At 43.1% G+C, this 22552-nt stretch overlaps 1 protein-coding gene across 8 annotated transcripts in view; it reads left to right on the forward strand.

The window, feature by feature from the left end:
• The window catches only part of HACE1 (HECT domain and ankyrin repeat containing E3 ubiquitin protein ligase 1), a 422483-nt gene that overhangs the window by 364264 nt on the left and 35667 nt on the right, over positions 1-22552 (forward strand). For 7 of the 8 annotated variants that reach the window (XM_085859091.1, XM_085859092.1, XM_085859089.1 and 4 more), the window contains 2 exons: positions 4040-4236; positions 11572-11703. In XM_085859091.1, coding sequence (XP_085715217.1) covers positions 4040-4236; positions 11572-11703 — 329 coding nt within the window. The remainder of the gene's footprint in view (positions 1-4039; positions 4237-11571; positions 11704-22552) is intronic. The other variant, XM_085859090.1, reaches the window with a different exon arrangement.

The raw sequence follows: 22552 nt of genomic DNA on the forward strand, positions 1-22552 counted from the left end.
GTCATGGATTAAAATCCTGCAGCGCACGCAAGGTCCCTCTGCTCAAGCCAGCGCATGTCCAGGCCCGTCTGAATTTTGCCAATGACCATCTGGATGATCCAGAGGAGGAATGGGAGAAGGTCATGTGGTCTGATGAGACCAAAATAGAACTTTTTGGTTTAAACCCCACTCGCCGTGTTTGGAGGAAGAAGAAGGATGAGTACAACCCCAAGAACACCATCCCAACCGTGAAGCATGGAGGTGGAAACATCATTCTTTGGGGACAGGACGACTGCACCGTATTGAGGGGAGGATGGATGGGGCCATGTATCGCGAGATCTTGGCCAACAACCTCCTTCCCTCAACAAGAGCATTTTCGATGGGGCATGGCTGGGTCTTCCAGCATGACAACGACCCGAAACACACAGCCAGGGCAACTAAGGAGTGGCTCCGTCAGAAGCATCTCAAGGTCCTGGAGTGGCCTAGCCAGTCTCCAGACCTGAACCCAACAGAAAATCTTTGGAGGGAGTTGAAAGTCTGTGTTGCCCAGCGACAGCCCCGAAACCTGAAGGATCTGGAGAAGATCTGTATTGAGGAGTGGGCCAAAATCCCTGCTGCAGTCTGTGCAAACCTGGTTAAGAACGATAGGAAACATCTGATCTCTGTAATTGCAAACAAAGGTTTCTGTACCAAATATTAAGTTCTGTTTTTCTGATGTATCAAATACTTATTTCATGCAATAAAATGCAAATTAATTATTTAAAAATCATACAATGTGATTTTCAGGATTTTTGTTTTAGATTCCGTCTTTCACAGTTGAAGTGTACCGATGATAAAAAATTACAGACCTCTACGTGCTTTGTAAGTGATAAAACCTGCAAAATCGGCAGTGTATCAAATACTTGTTCTCCCCACTATGTATATATATATATATATATATATATATATATATATATATATATATATATATATATATATATATATATATATATATATATATATATATATATATAGTAAATGTATTGCAGTTCAGGAGAACACAAGAGGTTGGGAAAAGCTGAGTGAAAATCAGTGTAACATGCCTGGTGTTGGCTTTATGGTTCGGGTGGTGGGCTTGGTATCCGAGGATCCTGATTAAAGTTACGTCCACATCCGCCGCAGGTCGACTCCAGACTCGGGCCACTTTAAGCGACCCATTCCGTACTATCAGGATAACCGAGCGGTGTTATCGTCAACCTCGACGGTTCCGATTAATTATCGGGCGTATTTTGCCTACTACCAACCTTTTACGTGAAGTAAGATGGAGATTCAATAAAAGAAAAGACGAAGCGAAACGGGAAAAACAGTTCAACATAAGGCACATTTATTCCGTGGCACACGGATAGCACACATATACAATTACAACAATTATGCACCAAAAGCAATTGCAAAAGAAACACAACAATGCAGATCTACTACCGACTACGCGAGCACACGGCAACACTTACACAGTTTTACTTTACAGACGGCGCCGACAACACGTATACTCAAAAGCAAAAGAAAAGGGCCACCCTCAACGACAAGGGGGCAGACGGGGCCTGTGGGCGCGAGACCGGGCGGAGCCTACCCGTCTTGTGATGAGCCGCAAATGTGGCGGCGGTTCCCCGACTCCGCGCTCCTCTGCGGGTTTCGTTGGCACTGCTTGGAATGGGATTGGAATGGGGCCCCCTTTCCGCACTATCTCAGCGCGGGTGGGGGGAGGAAGGGGGGAATTGTTGATGCTCTGGGGAAAGAGGATAGCTGGCTTGCTTGGGTCCTGCGACGAGCGACTCCACTGCGACCTCGACCGCGCTCCCGGCTTCCCCTCTCTGCAGCTCCCCGACAGACTCCGAACCCCGACAAAAGAGGATAGCTGGCTTGCTTGGGTCCCGCGACGAGCGACTCCACTGCGAGCTCGACCGCGTTCCCGGCTTCCCCTCTCTGCAGCTCCCCGACAGACTCCGAACCCCGACAGACTGACTCTCCTCCGGACCCGTCTTGACTGCTGCTTCCACACTCCGCCGCCGCCACACCTCTCCAACTCGCCCGAGCCCAAAACTGACTGAATTCGCCCCACGCTCGGCGCTTTATAGTACGGCAGGAGAACCCATATGCAAATTTCCGGATCAGGATGAGCTCGGGGGCGGAGCCACGCTCGCCCATTGGATGGAGGAAAAGTGGGCGTGAACCTCCCCTGATCCTCGAATTTGCATATATCGATTCTACTCCGACGCACCTGGAGGCGGGGCCAAATCGCCCCATGCTTGCTGATAGGACGGATCAGAAGTGGGCGTGTATCATTCCTGATCCGACTTCTCCTCGGAAAGGCCGCTTTTTGCACCCGCTGCTCGGCGCGCGCCCTGTACGAGTCCAGGACAGCCTGACGCTCGATGCCCACAAGCGGTGCGGGAATGGCCGCAGAAGGAGAGGCGAAGGTGGTGGAGGGTCTAAAGTGGGGGTCCCTGGCCACATTGACGCTTGGAATGGCGGTGATGCGATGGGTGCGGGATGGTGTGCTGTGAAGGTAAAGGTCGAGGCTGTTGGCATTGTTGTTGTTGTGAAGCGGCGTTGCGGTTGGTGGTTGTTGTGTGATGGCGGTTGAGACGTGGTTGGTTCAAAATAAAGATAGAACAGAAAAACGGCTATCTTAAAGGGTCGCAGCCCGAATGAATCACATTTATTCCCTCTAAACAACGGGTTTGGGCTAACTACACATGTACTTACAGAGATATCTCACCTACGGGACCTGAATGGTGGTTTGCGAATTCCCTCAACCACAACAATATATATATATATATATATATATATATATATATATATATATATATATATATATATATATATATATATATATATATATATATATATATATATATATTTATATTACAGTAAATTGTCAGCAGAGTAATTTTTTGCAAAATAAACAGTTACGTCCACATCTCATTTTACCTCAACCGTTTACGATACCATATAAACTACAGTACGTATAAATGAATCTGAGTGAAATCACGCAGATTATATCGTTTACTGCAATGCAACAACGGTCATAAAGGTATAAAAATACGTTTATTGAAGAACAGCACTCATACACAGAGTTCACGAAGTTTGTAAGACTCCAGTGAAATGTCCCATGACTCTTGCTGGTGCTGGAAAAGGTGTATTGTTGCACAATGTTGATAAGTCTGAGGATTTAAGACCAAAAAACAATCGCTATTCCTTTGTAGTAAAAAATGATCATCAATTGTCATGTCACGGTATTCCCAGGACATACTGCGTTGGAGCAGAATCCCAGCAAAATATACTGTGGTGTACCCTGTGAATCACGATTTTGGGAAAACAGTGATAATTACGGCAAAAGCATACACTCTTCACACGTACTTAGTACCCCGTGCATGCAAAGCAAAAAGTGGGGTTAAGCAATTGCTTCACGTCTGTCTGTCCGTCTGCAAACGTCAGTTTATGATCGAGGACCAAGTTGATTTAAATTGAATGTTTTATTTCGAACACGAATCGGAACATTAATCCGGGGGGGGGGACTGTTTTTTTAGCAGCACCTGTGGTCTTGCAGGCTCTGAATTCATCCTGATCGCACATGCGCAGAGAGTGAGATAACTTGTTTAAGGATGTTATAATGGACAAAAACAACAGGCATGAACAACTAATGTAATTTTTTTAATAAGGTGGTGTATTGCATCTACAGTGATAAATTTCTGGATTATAATTTTTTATACGACCTTTAAATCTGAATTTTATTTCAATTTAATTATATACTCAAACACTGTAGAACACAAATCGCTTTTTTGCCTCTTTCAAAACCTTTCTGTTGAGCAGTACCTGGACATGTTAAATAAGATGGTGTTGAAGATACCATCAACGGTACTAAACTTCCAGAATTGTAATTATTACGACCTTTAAAAATCATTATTTTATTTAAATTGAAATATATACTTGAACACTATGATAACACTTGAACACAGGGTAAGGTGTTCTATGAACTCTCTAATTGACTCTGTATATATCCCTTATGTGATGTTGGCTTCAGGCATCCCAGTGAACTACCAAGATGTGGCTTCTATGGACCCTGAGTATGCCAAGAACTTGCAGTGGATCCTCGACAATGACATCAGTGATCTTGGTCTGGAGCTCACATTCTCAGTGGAAACAGATGTGTTTGGAGCGATGGAGGAAGTGGAGCTCAAACCTGGTGGAGCGGGTTTAACGGTCACACAGGCCAACAAGGTAAAAGCATTTGGGTGCTGTCAAAACAAAGTTCACTTGAATTACAGAATATATCCTAACTTGTTGTATCACTTGGAGTACAATCTAAAAGGTGAGCAAATCCATAAATAGTAATCATTCAGGTGACCCCCCTCCCCCCATATTATGTCACCCTTTAGTTTCCTTCCTTTCTTCTCCTCCTCCCTCGCTTATGATGAGGCAAGCATTGCTACTTCTCAAGGTCATGTCCTATAGAGCCAGGCCATCTCGGTCATAACATGGATGTCCACACCGTTGCGAGACCAGCGGTGTCACAAGGCTGTGGCCATGGTAACAAAGAGCATTGCCATGGCAATCAAATCATTTGGAGGAGGCTATTTTGGCTGGGGCTATGGGTGATGACTTCCTGGCATTTCTTGCAGAATTTGGATTCTGCTTTATTTTCTCCTGGCCCCTCCTTTTGCAGTGACTACCAGGTCAATTTGGCCAAGTTTCGCATTGATCCTGGCATTTAACAGGCCTGCCCCAGGGCCTCGCCTCAATTTGAAAATCCAAGATCCTTTGTGGCATAGAGAAATTCTTCTTCACTATTAACTCATCTGCATACTTTCTGCATGATATTTCTCTAAATTGACAGCATTTCCACGTGCAATAATTGCATAACGTTTGCAGTATGACGTCCATTTGGTTGCGTGCTAATTACTTGAATTCAAGGTGCAAGGCCAATGTTATCCTATTTCATCAGCAGAGTTGAGCATTGCACAGAAGCGGTAACTATGCTCTGGTGTTATATTGAGTCGACCATCTGCTTACTTCATTAAAGATCAACAAGAAGTAGTTATTTGCAGTGAATTTTTTTTTTTAATGTAATGGATGAGTGGATCCTGACATTTCTGAATCAAATATTCATTTCACCAATTGGTTGACTCTACGCTGACCAAAAGGCAAATGGTTACCACCTGTCTCAGAATGACGTGCAAATGTTACCACTAGGTCTTGAACACACGACACTAAATCCTAACGGTTGGCTTAACACTCAACAAAGGGAACTGGATTAACGATTTATAGTTATGGTCGCTTGTGGATTTGCAGCCAGCTTTAATCACCTTACGGGGACAGCCGACAGTGTTGTGCTGAAACTATACGGCCGGTTTCATTTCCACCCCAATGGTTTTGGTCGTTATTAAGAGCACGGTGTTTGCATACCGCAGCCATTACACGCACGTCATGAAGTGTCCTCGATCTCAGACTTGCACTCTGTGTCACGGCTCGGCCCCCCCCGCGGAACGTAGCGCGCACATTTTGAGCCGGAATTTCTGCCACAAATTTGTGGCGATAGCCAATGCACATTGGATGACAGGTAATTAGACAACTGGAATTATTTGACCAGAAAATGTTCTTCGAAGTATTACATGACATTCTACACTTGTTTGTTAATCTTTCTTGGGTGTTCAACCAGTGCCTGGAGCTTTTTAGACTACAGGGCCTAGTGATAGACAAACACCCAATTTGCACTGAATGTTAATTTGCATTTCCTTGTTCGGTACGTGAATTGGATGAATAGATTGTATTGTAAGGTCTAATTTATTGCGCTTTCGTCCGTTGGTTTTATTGTAAGTCATTTGACAATGCTCTGCACTTTGGGATGCAAAGAACAGCTGACATTGCTGCCTTTCAGTCTATGAATCATGCTATGTTCCGGTTTGTGTGTTTGTGTATGAGTGGCACTCCGAACTTTTCTAGTCTGGCCTATTTAATAACATGTTAGGACTCAACCGATTTCACAGATCAAAGGCATTCGTGGTTTGACATGTTTTTTTTGGTTGTTTTTTTTTTAAACGGCAGCCTTTTGTTTGTGTTCGCAGGATTGGTACACAAATGTGATAATGTGAGAGACAGTCAACGAAATTTTGAAAAAAAATTGAGAACACTGAACTCATTGTTGTGATCAAGTACCTCCATAACAAAGGGTTCACCTCAAAGGAAATCCATGGAGATATTGTGGCAACACTGGGGGTTGATGCCCCTTCATGTGGCACTGTAAAAATAACTTGCAGTTGAATTTATGCGAGGCAGAACCAGTACTGAGAATGAGCCAAGGTCAGAACTCTCCAAGTAGGCCATTATAACAGAAACAAATTGATGCAGGCCACAAGCTTTTGATGAACGATAGAAGATCAACAGATAGGGCAGTTTCTGAGACATTAAGCACTGGGTCGCTGCATTCTATCCTCAATGAAACATTGGGGCATGAAAAAGGCTTTAGCAACATTGGTGCCCAGAATGTTGACTGCTGATCAGAAGGGAGCTCAATGTGATATTTCCAGGGAACTTCATGAGTGGTTCCAAGAAAACCCAGACAAAGTTATGAACAGGATTGTGACTCTGCAGGAGTCATACATTCGCAACTTAAATCCCAAGACAGAACAGCAGAGTATGAAGAAGGTAGCACATATGTATTTTTTAATACATAGTGAAGACTCGTGGAAGAGGTAGTACTAGTACACTGAACGGATGAGGGCACAACAGGACAAAAGGAACAGCTGAGAGAGGGGGGAGGGGGGGAACCAACAGCAGTGTCAAAGGCCAGGTTAGAGGCAGACTTGGACAAACAATGGGTGTGGGGAGCAATGTGGGATAGGAGAGGATCCTATCTCAAGATAGTGGACAAGATGGATACAGAAGGAAACTCTCAGTCGGGAAAACTGGAAATTTGGAACGAGGAAGGACTGGGGTGGGTTAACGAAGGTAGAATAGATCATGGTTTTGGATTGGGGACGATCTGAGATGGTGGTGAACAGCCGTCTTGAAGACCTGGAGAGACAAATGAGAAGAACATTATCCACCTCCCTGGAAGTTCAAGGCATCGGCATCAGCTGGAAATGATCACACCCACCAATTTTCTGGGAAAGAGAACAGGTGATCGTAAATGGAGGACTACCCAAAAGGCAAGGGAATCAATTGGGAGCATGATGCTGATGAAACGTGGTGGTTATGAGAAGCCATCTATATATCTGCTGCAGAGTGGACAGTTCATTCAGCTCCAAGTGTGTGGAAGCGGGCTATCCACTTGGCCGTTTTCTGTCATCTGTACTTCAGGTTCCCCATTCTTTCCTCATCATATCCCTCTCCTCATGGGGGTGGCTGGGTCCGATGCACGGAGAACTAACGGGTCATCTCTTTCCGTCTCCGGCAAAGCATACGCCCCCCTCCTAGACTTGCATAAACTGGGCTTTACGGCCGTGCTTTCCTTTCTCTTTCTTTAAGTTTTCTTTTCTCATGTTCTTTCTTCTCCTGGTTGTTATTTACAAACATATAATATGCTTTTCTTTCCCATTGCGATGATTTTTGTCTTTTGCTGTCACAGCAACAGTAATTGTTGTGCATGCCAGCTAATTGCTGTTGTATTTTTTTCGTATAATGTATATAATTTTACTTGTTTTCCCTCTTCCTTTCTTCATCTTGTTCTCTCCTTTTGCTCATATATTTACTTTGTAAAGCACCAAGAGACGTTTCTTTGTGAAAGGCGCTATATAAAGAACGTATTATAGTGATTGTTGTGGTTATTCATGCAAAGGTACGTGCAGAGTGATGTCTCCCATTTCTCTTCCCTGTGGTTCTCATCTGTCCATTCCATTTATGTTCACAACAGGGCTTATGCCGAACGGCAAGTGATCTGTTTTCACTCCTTTCAAACTGTCAATGCCATTGACATGGGGCATACGTGGATATGGTTTAATGGGTGCACATTGCATCAGGCCACAGGGCCTGAATATTCCAACTTTCGTGTTTTTGAAAAAGCTTCGTTTCTGTCATTGACCAGTCCCGAAAGCCTTGTAAAAGTACAAATTTGAAAGTAAGATGTATGTAATGCAAAAGCCATGAACTACCTTCAATGTTTTGGGACCATTGAGCAATTGTGTGCATCATTAATAGCATCTGCCCAACAAGATTAATAAATAGACACGGCCATCCTCAAAATATGTCGACGGTAGATTTAATTATGGCATGGGAAGGTTTCCAATTCTAGCAACTCCCACTCTTTGTCAGCCTTTTCCCCACGCACTGTTGGAAACCTGAGTGGGGATCAATTCAAGAAAGTGGCCACCTGGTGCTCATGCACAAAATTCTTCATGGTTCCATAGGTACGTATACAACTGTCTGAGACATCTCCACAGCCACTGAGGAAGCTTTACCAAAAAAGCTGTTATATATATATGCATATCTTCTTCTTCTTCTTCTTCTTCTTCTTTCGGCTGCTCCCGTTAGGGGTCGCCACAGCGGATCATCCGTGTGATCCGCATAGTGATTTGGGACATGTTTTACGCCGGATGCCCTTCCTGACGCAACCCTGGTTGCCTTTTACGACACAGGGATATGGTACACCTATTTTAACCGGGGTATACACCGGCCCAGTATACTGGTACTCATTTCGCCGACCTCGGAAGGATGACAGGCTGAGTCAACCCCCTGGTGTATTAATTCAGTGGCCCAACGGGGCTTGAACTCAGGACCTTTTGGATCCCAAGCCACTGCCCTAACCACTGCGCCAACACCCGGCTATTGATATTGATATATATATATATATATATATATATATATATATATATATATATATATATATATATATATATATATATATATATATATATATATATATATATATCTTCTTCCTCTTTCAGCTGCTCCCGTATAGGGTCGCCACAGCGGATCATCCGTATGATCCGCATCGTGATTTGGCACATGTTTTACGCCGGATGCCCTTCCTGACGCAACCCTGGTCGCCTCTTATGACACAGGGATATGGTACACCTATATTAACCGGGGTATACACCGGCCCAGTACACTGGTACTCATTTTGCCGACCTCGGAAGGATGACAGGCTGAGTCAACCCCCTGGTGTATTTATTCAGTGGCCCAACGGGGCTTGAACTCAGGACCTCTTGGATCCCAAGCCGCTGCCCCAATCACTGCGCCAACACCAGGCTTATATATATATATATATATATATATATATATATATATATATATATATATATATATATATATATATATATATATATATATATATATATATATATATATATATATATATATATATACATATTTTTTTATATATATACACATGTATATTATAATTATGTCTGAGACACCTCCACAGCCACTGAGAAAGCTTTACCAAAAAAGCTGTTATATATATATATATATATATATAGTTGTGGATTCTCGCCCGCCGGCGTGCGAACGACCGCGTTTAACCAATGGTGGCCGCTTCGCCCACCGAACAGACAATCCAGTCGCGGCTTTCTGGATCAACGCCGAAAACCAGCCACGGGTGTGTTTTAAGCACACCACACCCGCGCTACAGGGTCAATTGTCGATATACCTAATTAATCGTGCGGGCAGACTACCAAGAGACTGTACCTCAACGGGGCTGCTTGGAAACGAGCCGCTTAAGCAGCTCGCTTCGTTTTGGGATAACCGAGCGGGGTATTATCGCACAGCCCCGTTGGACCCGATCACTTTATCGGCTATTTAAAAACCAACTATATTCCGAACGCAGAACGGCAGTTCAATTAAGGGAAGAGGACGCAACGAACGGATAAACATTTGAACAAGCATATTTATTTACAAAGCACACGTAAACAGTGATGCAGTGATGCAGTCATGCAGGTATGCAATTAAGGAGAGCACGCATGCAATTTTTACCCAACAAAAGCAATGCAAAAGAGTTACTACCATCTATCTATTATGTACACACTTAACAGTTCTACTTATGGACATGGCGCCACAACATTCACGCAAATAAACAAAGGAAAAACCCCAGGACAGACGAGGGGTAGACTGGACCTCTTGGGGTCTTTATAGGCACGGAGCCGTGTAGACCACAAAGGCTCCGAGAGACCGGGCTGGCTACCTTCACCCTCATGGTGACTTGCCAGGGCGACCCTCAACGTCCCCTCTCCAACGACCCATGGTAAGGCACGGTACGGTAGGCCGTGTGCCTTGGATCCACTGCGCTCCTCTCTCTCCAGCTCCCTACCGCGGCTCCACACACTGCCCACAACTCCGATACGACACTCTCTCCTCTCCTCCACACACCTCACAACCTCCAGCAGAGCGCGACCTTGCGTTCAGCGTGCCCTTTTATCTTCACGGCGCCTCGCCCCTCCCTTCTGCCCCCCTCCTCCAGCATGCGCTGGAAGCTTCCAGAAGCAGGGCGTTTTCCTTGCCGAATCGGGGCCTTTCTTTTGTGTTTCCATAGCTTTCGTCTTTTCCGCACGTGTTTGTCCCCCCCAGGTGAGGCCGTCGTCCGTTCTCCCCCGATGAATGCCAGGCTTCTTGCAACAGTGCTGAGGTGGAAATGCGGTGGTGGTGTGGCTGGCGTTATGGTGGCGTGGCTGGCATTTTGTGGTGGTTTTGGTGGTGTGGCTTGCGTTTGTGGTGGTCGTGAGGGTGGTGTGGTGGTTGAGGTGGTTGTTGTGAAGGCCGCTGTTCATTGTCTGTGGGGATGTTGGCGGTTGACGAGAAGGTGGTTGTGGTGATCGTGGTTGTTGTGGTTGGTGATGCTTTGTGGTGGTAGTAATGGCGGTTGGTCCAAAATAACGATAGTAAAAGAAAAACGGCTATCTCAAAGATCACAGCCCTGCAGACGAATAATTGCCCGTTAAACATCGGTGGGGAAATCTATCTGAACACAGACTTATCGACATAACTGATCTAAGGACCTATAAGGTGCTCTGCGAATTTCTACAGCCGTAACAATATATATGTATAAATATATATATATATATATATATATATATATATATATATATATATATATATATATATATATATATATATATATATATATATATCGAAAGGAGCATGAAAAGTAAAGACCATGCTCACTCGCAGTCACCATATTGCAATTCTGGCCCAGGAATTTACGAGATGCAAAATCGCTGACCTTGTTGTGACATTAATCTTCCATCTACTGCACAGATGGAACGATTTGAAAGCCGTTCCTCGAGTAGGCCTCACAACATGGCATAATAAAAGCAGAAACAGCATGAATGGAGCTGCAGGGAAAATTCCTCGGCATCATGGCAAGCAACGAAGAGCAGCGCAGGGGAAATTGCACTCTGATATCCTTGTATTTTATGTATTGCATGTACAAGTCCCACCAGGAGTGAATAAATACCGTCAAAAGAAATGCTGTTGCGGTCTCGTATCAGTTGTCATGAGTTTCGCAGAGTGATACATTGATCTTTTATGCCGTTGTGCCATATCACCGATAAAGACCCGTTTTGGTGTTCTGTGACGGATCAGGAAGGGTTTTATGAACTCGGACTGCCTTCGGTGTGTCTACAGGCGGAGTACGTCCAGCTTGTCACAGAGCTGAGGATGACTCGTGCCATACAACCGCAGATAAATGCCTTCTTGCAAGGTTTCCACCAGTTCATCCCACCTTCACTTGTACAGCTTTTTGATGAGTACGAACTGGTGAGACAACTGTACATTGCACTCCACTATACATTTTGGACATTTATGATAAAAAAATTTTTTTTGGAAATGCAGGTCTGTACCTACCTTGACAAATTATAAATTCCCACTCTTGCCTACAATGTAGCCATGCTTCAGCAATGAGTGAAGCAACAAACTTGTATTTGAATCCCAGTCAAATATGCGCCTGTCATGTGAATGCAAACTTCTTGATGATTTTTGATTGCGTTTGATTGATGCAAATTGAGGGCTGACAGGATGGCATAGATGTACGAACACTCAACTCTAAGCTGTCTCGCTTGGGTTTGAATCCCGACCCAGCTATAAACTGTCATCCCAGTATTTCATACGCAGGGCGATTCATCAATGTGTGTGCCGTCCCTCGGATGGATGTTAAACGGGAATCCCATCTACCGGCATTAGTTGATGGACGTTAAAGATCCCACGGTGTCCTTTGCAAAGAGTAGGCGAGCTATCACCGGCACCCTGTACAAATTACAAATTCCTGCTCCAACCAGCAGAGGGCATTGCATGAGCGGCACAGCAACGCCATCAGCCAATTATCCTACCCCACATCCTTGTGCTGCATACGAACAAGGAAGGTGCAAGTTGAGAATCTGTGCGATGGTTACAAATCATGCAAAAACTTTTCCACAGTTTCATTTGCTCCCTGAGTGATTGTCATGCTCAATGAACTTCCGGCGACAAGTCACATGATCAGATGTGCAAAAGAAGTGTCAGTTGACTGGTCATGTGACATTCAACGTTGATTTTTTGGCAAACAGCTAGAACTAAAAAGGGGTTTTTCAGTTTAAATAGTGGAAGAGTCTGTAAAGAGATCTACATTTGAGAGTGAAATGTGAGAACTCTGTTGTGCAATCCTACATTTTTGAGAAGGATAAATTATTCACGAAAAACAAAACTCCTTGAATGTTTTAAGCATTTACACGCTGGTAGGAATACAGTAGCTCCAGTTGGGACATCATGTGTTTGGAATAAAAAAATAAAAAAGCATCATACAAAACCAAGGCCAATGACAAGGCCTGAATGAGCAATGAAAAATGATGTTGCCAGAAAGTTCGAGTCATTATTTCATCGAAATTTTGCTCTTCCCGAGGCGATCCTTTAACCTCCTTTAACATAGCACTGGAAGTTACGTTGCTGAATCTTGGTGAGCACTGCGGATAAAGAAGACAGGAATGAGTGAAAGATGTTCGGCGGGAGTATTAAGGAGTGTGAAGCAACAAGTGCACCGACAAAGTTATCATAGAACTGCAGAAAGAGATGCAATGACTCCTGTTGGAGAATGAAAACAAACAAATTATTTTGCAGGGATTGAGGGAAGTGCAAATGATTGGGCAATTGATGGAAGGAGGCAGCTGAGAAATACCACCATCCATAGATGATGATTTACCATGTTACCCACGATGACGTGAGTTGATTTAAAATGGAACGCGAGCTGTCAGTATGAAGTCCACTAAACCAACAGGGGTCCCTCTTTGCTTTGTGATTACTTGGCACGCTTCGCCCGTGCAATCTGAAGTTGGCAGTGGGAAGATTAAACTGTGTTTGTTCACGTCGTGTTTGCATGGCATAAAATAAATGTTTGTCTGCATATGTGTGAGGATTGTGACAGAAATTTGACAAACATTGTTTGTACTTATGAAAAAGGCTTTGAAGGGTAAACGTGGAGTTGATGTGACGTGTGACCAGATCGGACTATGGTTGATAAACGCTATATTTGTTTGTGATGTGTAAAGCATAAATGTCAAACATCTGTTTGCATCCGTGCAGTGTCTAATGGGAGCTGTAAGCACATGGTTCCTTGCTCTGAGGAATGCCTAGAAGAATAGGAATGCTGTCCTGAGACAGAGGTTGCGGGTACAATCGGGGGAGTGCTCGTCACACTCCACATGTTTCGATTTACCCACCGATCACATCACGTGCCTTCTGCTTGAATGGTTTGGATTAGTGGGAACAATCGTCTGGGTGGCAGACGTATGGTTGTTCTCTGTGGATTATGTGGTTTTACCGTGTGAGACATAATCCGCGACGACGCTCGCCATAACAGCCAGGAGATGCGTCTAATGTCTATATATGCAGTATATATTTATTTTGTATAAGATTGGGGCGGTTGGGATTACACATTTTTAAAGAAGAAGGTGATGCCAACCAAAAGTAAAAACTCGATCGATTCCGCTAATTTGAGCAAAAAAGCAAGAGCAGATCCAGTCTAAGGGGACGTTTCATCAGCTTCACAGCTGGCGTCTATTGTGCTTGAGGAAGCCGGCTGTGAAGCTGGTGAAACGTCACCTGAGACCGGGTCTTCTCTTGCTTTTTTGCACAACTTATAGGTTTGGGCCAGGTAATGGCGAGAGCAGTGCCGCCCCAGGTAACTAATGGAAGTAAGTGGGTTGAGAACCCTCAGTGTAGTCTTGAGAATAAAGACACAAGCAGGGTATTTTAAACTCTTGCTTTGCATTTCCAAGCTGAATCTGTATTTCTTTCGAGTTGCCATTTTGTCTGAATCTCAATATTCCCAAAGTCTCTACCATGAGTGGAAAATTTCATCGGGTGAGATGGCATAAAAGGGCAGAATATTTTGTACAAGTACTGCAAAATGGGTTTTTGAAAGTGCCAAGAAGGCAATTTGTGTTCTATAGTGTTTAACTATATTATTCAATTTAAATAAAAATAAAGATTTTAAAGGTTGTCAAAAAAAAAAAATTCCGAAGTTTGCCGCCGTCTTATTTAACATGTTGCATTAGTTATTCATTATGCCTGTTGTTTGTGTTCTTTATAACATCCCTAAAAACAGTAAGTTTCTTGTTTGGAATGATTTTCAATTTTGTTTGATTGCCAGACAAACAGTAAAAAAAAATTATCCCCCTCTGCGCTTGTGTGATCAGGACAAGATTCCGTACAATTTGCCAAATTCAGAGCCAAAGTACTGTAAAACTGCAGGTTTGTGTTCTGATTCATGTTCCAATTAGTGTTCTACAATGTTCAAAATATATCATTCAATTTGAATGAAATAGTTCCTCGATCATAGACTGGTGTCTGCAGACAGACAGACAAAGTGAACCATTTGCTTAGCCCTGCTTTTCGCTTCAGTCTCATCGTGTAATGAGAAATAACAGCACTCTGGATGATCGAGAGGGAGGAGAGAGGGGAGAGGGAGAGAGAGAGACAGAGAGAGAGAGAGAGAGAGAGAGAGAGAGAGAGAGAGAGAGAGAGAGAGAGAGAGAGAGAGAGAGAGGAGAAGAGAAGAGAAGAGAAGAGAAGAGAAGAGAAGAGAAGAGAAGAGAAGAGAAGAGAAGAGAAGAGAAGAGAAGAGAAGAGGAGAGGAGAGGAGAGGAGAGGAGAGGAGAGGAGAGGAGAGGAGAGGAGAGGAGAGAAGAGAAGAGTGGCATAGGTGTAGGGCTTGGCTTTTTTGTCTGCATTTCCACATCACATTTGATTGTAGAGAATCAAACCAATTTTATTTTATTGTTAATATTCCAGATGCAGAATGGAAATGAACATACAAAGGTTACACGGTCATCAGACATTCTAATTGGTGTTAAATTCAGGAATGATGGTGCTCTGACCAATTGACCGGGAGGGGGTAGAGCTAGACTTGTGTGTTGGCACTTCTGCGTTGTGGTCAAAGGTGAATTATAAATTTGTCAGGAATCAAATCAAACCAATTGCATTTAAATATTTATATTCCACATTCAGAATGGAAATCAATATACAAAAGTTTCACAGTCTCCATGGGACTACACTGAGTTTATGTTGTCATTACACGATGCTCTATGACGTCAAACAAGGAAATGAGGCCGTTTGGCCCATCGTTGCTGTGGTGCACTCCTGGGTTATGTTTTTTTGCTGCAGATCTAAACATCAATCTTCTTGATGTTTTTCTGGTCTAAATATCCTGAGCTCTTGATCAGGTGACCCAACTTGTTTGAGATCAAGCAGCGTTACACCGCAATTCCAGCATGACCACTGAGTTTGCCTCCTGGGAGTCGTGACAAGAACAAAACACACATGCCTGTAGACTATTCTGAGTATTCTTCAGTGGATTGCTGATGGAATAAGAACTTGTCCCATTCATCAGGCTGTTTACCTCGTTCACCTTATGCCGGAACTGTCTGAGGGCTGAAACACCATGGGAAAAGGCATTTGAGATGTCGAGGTGGGGTTGGAAGGAGGAGGGAGGAAGGGGGGGGGAGTTCCAAGTTAAAATCCCAAGTGAAAATCCTTACTACATCTCAGCAATAGAACTGCTGAAAGTATCTTTCCTGCCATCCTTCGCGATTTTATTTAACCTACGAAATAAATGAGCTTTTGTAGCACAGAAAAAGGTCATGGCAATCCTTTCTGAAACACTCCTTGAAAGACTTTGGCTTGCTGCAAAATGGCTGGATTACTATTAGCAAGGCCATGATTACATCTTCTGTAGCTTGCATGGTAAGTTGACCTTTTGTATTCACCCTTGCTCAGGCTTGAATTGAAAGTCGTTATTTTTTCTTAATCCAAGTTTGCTCTGTGGTGCCTTTTCCAAATGAGAATAAATGTGCCTGAGCAAGAGGGGAGCCTTGGAGTTAAACAAAAACCTGCAATTACATAATGTTTCAGCAAAGAGCTTATCTGTTTAAGATTGTTATGTCTGTGCAGCTCTTAATTTCCCAACAAGGTGCAATTTATTTACACTGAAAACTCCCACCTTGCTTATTTATCACATGGAGGTGGTCAAATGTACAGGCAGGAACCTGAACTCTGTTGTTTTCGTTTGCAATCCAACTGAGCTTGATTTACTTTGGTGTGTGGTTAAAACAATGCATGCTATACTGTGATGGTGGTGTGATACATTGTCATACAGCAAAGGCAGTATGATCCTGGAGAGAAAGATGCATCATGGACTGCAGGAGTAAGGAAGGTACAGGCTGGTGTAGCATAATACAGACTGTCAAAGTAAGGTAAAACATATGCCTTAGCGGTTTGTTATGGCACAGGCAAAAGGAGTGAGATACATCACAGGCCAAAGGAGTAAGGAACTGCACAGGCCAACGGAGTAAGGAACTGCACAGGCCAACAGAGTAAGCAACTGCACAGGCCAACGGAGTAAGGAACTGCACAGGCCAACAGAGTAATCAACTGCACAGGCCAACGGAGTAAGGAACTGCACAGGCCAACGGAGTAAGGAACTGCACAGGCCAACGGAGTAAGGAACTGCACAGGCCAACGGAGTAAGGAACTGCACAGGCCAACGGAGTAAGCAACTGCACAGGCCAACGGAGTAAGGAACTGCACAGGCCAACAGAGTAAGGAACTGCACAGGCCAACGGAGTAAGGAACTGCACAGGCCAACAGAGTAATCAACTGCACAGGCCAACGGAGTAAGGAACTGCACAGGCCAACGGAGTAAGGAACTGCACAGGCCAACGGAGTAAGGAACTGCACAGGCCAACGGAGTAAGCAACTGCACAGGCCAACGGAGTAAGGAACTACACAGGCCAACGGAGTAAGGAACTGCATCGGCCAACAGAGTAAGGTATAGTACTGGCCAACAAAGTAAGGTACAGTACTGGTCAAAGGAGTAAATACAGCAAAGCCGTCTTTTAATTTTTTTATGCCTCCACTGACGAAGTCACCAGAGGCATTATGTTTTCAGGTTGTCCGTCCGGCTGTCAGTCCGTCCGTCTGTGCATCCGTGATAGGTTTTCATGACCGCGATAACTTAAAAATGGCTGAAGGGATCCAAGTAAAACTTGGTACAAGTATGTATAATAAAGTAAAGATGAACTGGATTACATTATGGGGTCAAAAGGTCAAAGGGCAGTGGCCCTGTTAGGTTAGAATTATGTTACTGTGCTAACTTGTGAACCACTGATGGGATTTTGACCAAACATATTACAAGTACAGGTATATTCAAAGTACACCGCCCAAATACCAAATAAATAAATAAATAACAAATCCTCCAGAATGCGACATTGCCGGGGTTGTCACCCCGTGATGCCACTGTGCAGCACATGGAGACGGAAATGGGAGGGAGCATTCTAAGATAATTGATTGATTCGTTGATTAATTGCGTAATTAAAATTAATAAATAATTATTGTGAAATAATTTCTTAATCAATTGCCTAATAGCATACCTAAACCACCACTGTTTCATTTGAATCTGTAAGTTTTTGAAAATCAAGTAATTCATCGAAAAATGAATAATTAATCGATTTTATTTAATCACAAAAGCAAAAATACTCTTTATAGCTAAATCACTTGTTCACTGTCATGTCCAAATATGAGCTTCCTCGTTCAAAAGGTGCCTGACATATTGCCAGGATGAGAAATAAAATAAATAAGGAATTAATAAATCGACAATAATTAAGTAATGAATCAATTAATTGATTAATCAAAAACTAAAAAATAATGTTTTTACCAAAGCACATCTTCAATTTTGTCCCCAAATTTCAGCTTCCTAGCTCAAAGGATGGCTGAGATATCGCCCAGACAAACAAACAAACAAACTAACATATCTTGCAAAAACTTCGTTTTGGCAAGATAACAAGCAGTCATAGACTGGTACTTACGAAATCGTCAACTTGACCCCTGACCTTGTCGAATAAAAGCTGTCTCTAGAGAAGGTAGCGACGCAAACCAGAAGTTTCTACGATGAATCTGTACCAAACCATAAAAAATCGTAACGTCGACCGAAGCAAAAATCTCCATTTCTCCACGCAATTATTTTATATTATTTTATCAAAGTCACAAAACCGTAATATTCGGCATCCACCAACAATCTTTACATAATCCGACGGCTTAGCGAGTCAGGCATGCGACGATAGCCTTTATTGGGATAAAAAATGACTTTTAAACACCATCTTTATCGAAAACACCGTCAGCGCGCACACGGAAAACTTTTACGTGACTCAACGACGCGTCTGCTCGAGCGCACTGCATCACGTGACGACCCGTGACGCGTCGAGTGAAATATTTTTTATACAATCTTAAAACGTCCCCAAAACATCCGATTTTTACCAGAATTTCAACAACCGAGTTTTAAGCGTCCAAAGCGATCGCAAAAACCGAAGACAAAATTAAAATCGAAGTTAAAACGAACTCGTAACGTCGAGCGAAGCAAAAATCTCCATTTCTCCATGCAATTATTCAATATTATTTTATCAAAGTCACAAAACCGTAATATTTGGCCATCCACCAACAATCTTTACATAATCCGACAGCTCAGCGAGTCAGGCATGCGACGATAACCTTTGTTGGGATAAAAAATGACTTTTAAACACCATCTTTATTGAAAACACCGTCAGCGCACACGGAAAACCTTAACGTGACTCAACGACGCGTCTGCTCGAGCGCACAAACAAACACACAAACAAACACTGCATCATGGGACGACCCGTGACGAGTCGAGTGAAATATTTGTTATACAATCTTAAAATGTCTCCAAAACATCCGATTTTACCAGAATTCCAACAACCGAGTTTTAAGCGTCTTAAGTGATCGCAAAAACCAAAGACAAAATTAAAATCGAAGTTAAAACGAACTCGTAACGTCGAGCACAGCAAAAATACTCCATTTCTCCACATTAATTTACGGAATTATGTTTGACCTCACTGTGACCTTGACCTTTGACTGATTTTGACCAAAATCTAATCAACGCTAGCCATCACCCTCCTGAATTACTTGGTGTAATTTGACATTGGTAGCTTCTTCCGTTCTCGAGTTATCGTGCCTGCAAACAAACAAACACACAAACAAACACACAAACAAGCAGTCATAGACTGGTACTTACGAAATCGTCAACTTGACCTCTGACCTTGTCTAATAAAAGCTGTCTCTCGAGTAGGTAGCAACGCAAACCAGAAGTTTATACGATGATTCTGTACCAAACCATCAAAAATCGAATGTTTTGGATGTTTGACCTCACTGTGACCTTGACCTTTGACCGATTTTGACCAAAACCTAATCAGCGCTAGCCACCACCCTCCTGAATCACGTAGTATGATTTGACATTGGTAGCTTCTTCCGTTCTCGAGTTATCATTTTTTGGATGTTTGACCTCACTGTGACCTTTACCTTTGACCAATTTTGACCACAATCTAATCAGCACTAGCTATCACCCTCCTGAATCACGTGGTGTAATTTGACATTGGTAGCTCCTTCCGTTCTCGAGTTATCGTGCCTACAAACAAACAAACAAACAAGCAGTCATAGACTGGTACTTATGAAATCGTCAACTTGACCCCTGACCTTGTCTAATAAAAGCTGTCTCTAGAGAAGGTAGCGACACAAACCAGAAGTTTCTATGATGATTCTGTACCAAACCATCAAAAATCGAATGTTTTGGATATTTGACCTCACTGTGACCTTGACCTTTGACTGATTTTGACCAAAATCTAATCAGCACTAGCCATCACCCTCCTGAATCACGTGGTGTAATTTGACATTGGGAGCCACTCCGTTCTCGAGTTATCGTGCCTACAAACAAACAAACACACAAACAAGCAGTCATAGACTGGTACTTACGAAATCGTCCACTTGACCTCTGACCTTGTCTAATAAAAGCTGTCTCTAGAGAAGGTAGCGACGCAAACCAGAAGTTTCTACGATGATTCTGTACCAAACCATCAAAAATCAAATGTTTTGGATGTTTGACCTCACTGTGACCTTGACCTTTGACGGATATTGACCAAAATCTAATCAGCACTAGCCATCACCCCCCTGAATCACGTGGTGTAATTCGACATTGGTAGCTTCTTCCGTTCTCGAGTTATCTGTACCAAATCATCAAAAATCGAACATTTGATCTCACTGTGACCTTGACCTTTGACCGATTTCGTCCAAAATCTAATCAGCACTAGCCATCACCCCCCTGAATCACGTGGTGTAATTTCACATTGGTTGCTTCTTCCGTTCTCGAGTTATTGTGCCTACAAACAAACAAACAAACAGAAACGGAAGTCATCAATATACTTACGAAATCTTTAGATTTCGTAAGTAACAAACACACAAACAAACACACAAACAAACACACAAACAAACAAACAAACAAACAGAAACGGAAGTCATCAATATACTTACGAAATCTTTAGATTTTGTAAGTAACAAGCCGGTAGGCAGCGATGGGTCGCCGAGCAGGAGGTAAAGTATTCCATATATCACAAAAACCAGAATATATTTGATAGAGCATCACCTGTAGATCATTTGTGCCAAATTTCATAACCCTACGTGGGATAATGGCTTTCGGAATTGATTTCGCGTGAATGGTACCGATTTTGAAGATTTTTCGGTTGTTGCTAGGGAACCAAAGTGTCCCTAGCAACCACCACAATTTCCAAAGCACTAGGTCATAAGATGTACCTACCACCCGAGTTTGGTCAAAATCGGCCCACGTTTACTACGAAGTATGCTGATGACAAACAACCAAACAAACATCCAAACAAACAGACAGAACTACCAATTATGCTGATGACAAACGAACAAACATCCAAACAAACAGACAGAATTACTGACAATAAGGGTCACCTTTTTCGGCGACCCAACAAATGGAGTGAAAACTGAGTACTCCCTTCATTTGGTGCTTGACCATGACATCTAGATTTGGAATTGGGAAGGAGCGGTGTACAATAAATGATGCAAAGATGAACTGATTAGATTTCAGCATCAAGAGGTCATCGGTGAAAAGTCATAGACAACGTCAGGTAAAAAAAAATGATATTTGACAACAGTTGAAGGGATTTAAATCAAACTTGGTACAAGTGTGTATAATGATGTAATAATGTTGGCGTAGGCATATCAGTGGACATTGTGATGTCAAATTATGTCTCGGTTATTGTCTTGGCTCATGGAGAAGCCAGAACACAAAACGGACAAGAACGTACAGAACAAAAAGAACAATAACGGGGGAGAGGGGTGGCGGTGGTGGGGGGAACACCAATAACAGGGTTGAGGGACAAAATAGTGGGAAACCTGGAGGATTAAGGGATGTTAGGGAGAATGAGAGCAAAGGGGAAGGGGGTGAACAAGATGGATGCAGCCACAAACTCTCAATCACAGAAGTGGCAGGAAAAACTGAAAAGCCAGAAATAATTGGGCTTGTGGAGGGTTTATGAGGGTAGAAATGATCATGGTTGTGCATCGGGGATGGTGGTAGGGTGGGGGGTGACTTGAGATGGTGTTGAACAGCTATTTTGAAGCATTGGAGGGAAAAATGATATTGAAGACACTGAGGAAGTTGATTCCACAGGTGGAAAAAGAGAGGAACAAATGAGTGGAGGTTCGTAGTGTTCCTGGATTTAGGTAGTTTTACCAGAAGAGAGTTGATCGTGGACCATGTAAACCCTGCAGAAGGAACAAAGCACAGAAAGCACAGAAAAAGCAGCCAGAGAGTGCAAGACCAGAAAGGAGGTGGAAGAAGACAGAGCATGTGGTGGAGACAGACTTAACAAGGTGCCACTAGGTTTTAGAGAAGGGAGACTCTTGAAAGTTCAGTTTGAAAGTTCAATCTTGAGGTTGGACAGATGTTGTTTTCTGGCTCTCCTGAGAGTGGACACACTTTCTGCAGGCTTCGTGGAATGATCTGAGGTTGACTTCGGTCAGATTTGCCTTCCAAGAAGAGATTGCAAGTTGTTTCAGGGCAACTGCCTCATCACAGGATTCATTGTACCATGGACAGGAAGATGGGTATGATAACTGAAGACGAGATGGTATGGACCCATGCAGAAGAAAGAGAGAGCGGGTTTCTTTGAAGAATTCTCAGGCCAAGTTAATATCAGGGGCCGTAGATATGGGAGACTAGTCTTGAAATGAGATGGCAGCTTGCAGTCCCAAACAATCTGCCTGAGTG

This window comes from Eptatretus burgeri, chromosome 16 (genome assembly GCF_056783735.1).
Source record: "Eptatretus burgeri isolate ZD-2024b chromosome 16, Ebu_testis_v1, whole genome shotgun sequence".
In the NCBI taxonomy this organism is placed as follows: domain Eukaryota; kingdom Metazoa; phylum Chordata; class Myxini; order Myxiniformes; family Myxinidae; genus Eptatretus; species Eptatretus burgeri.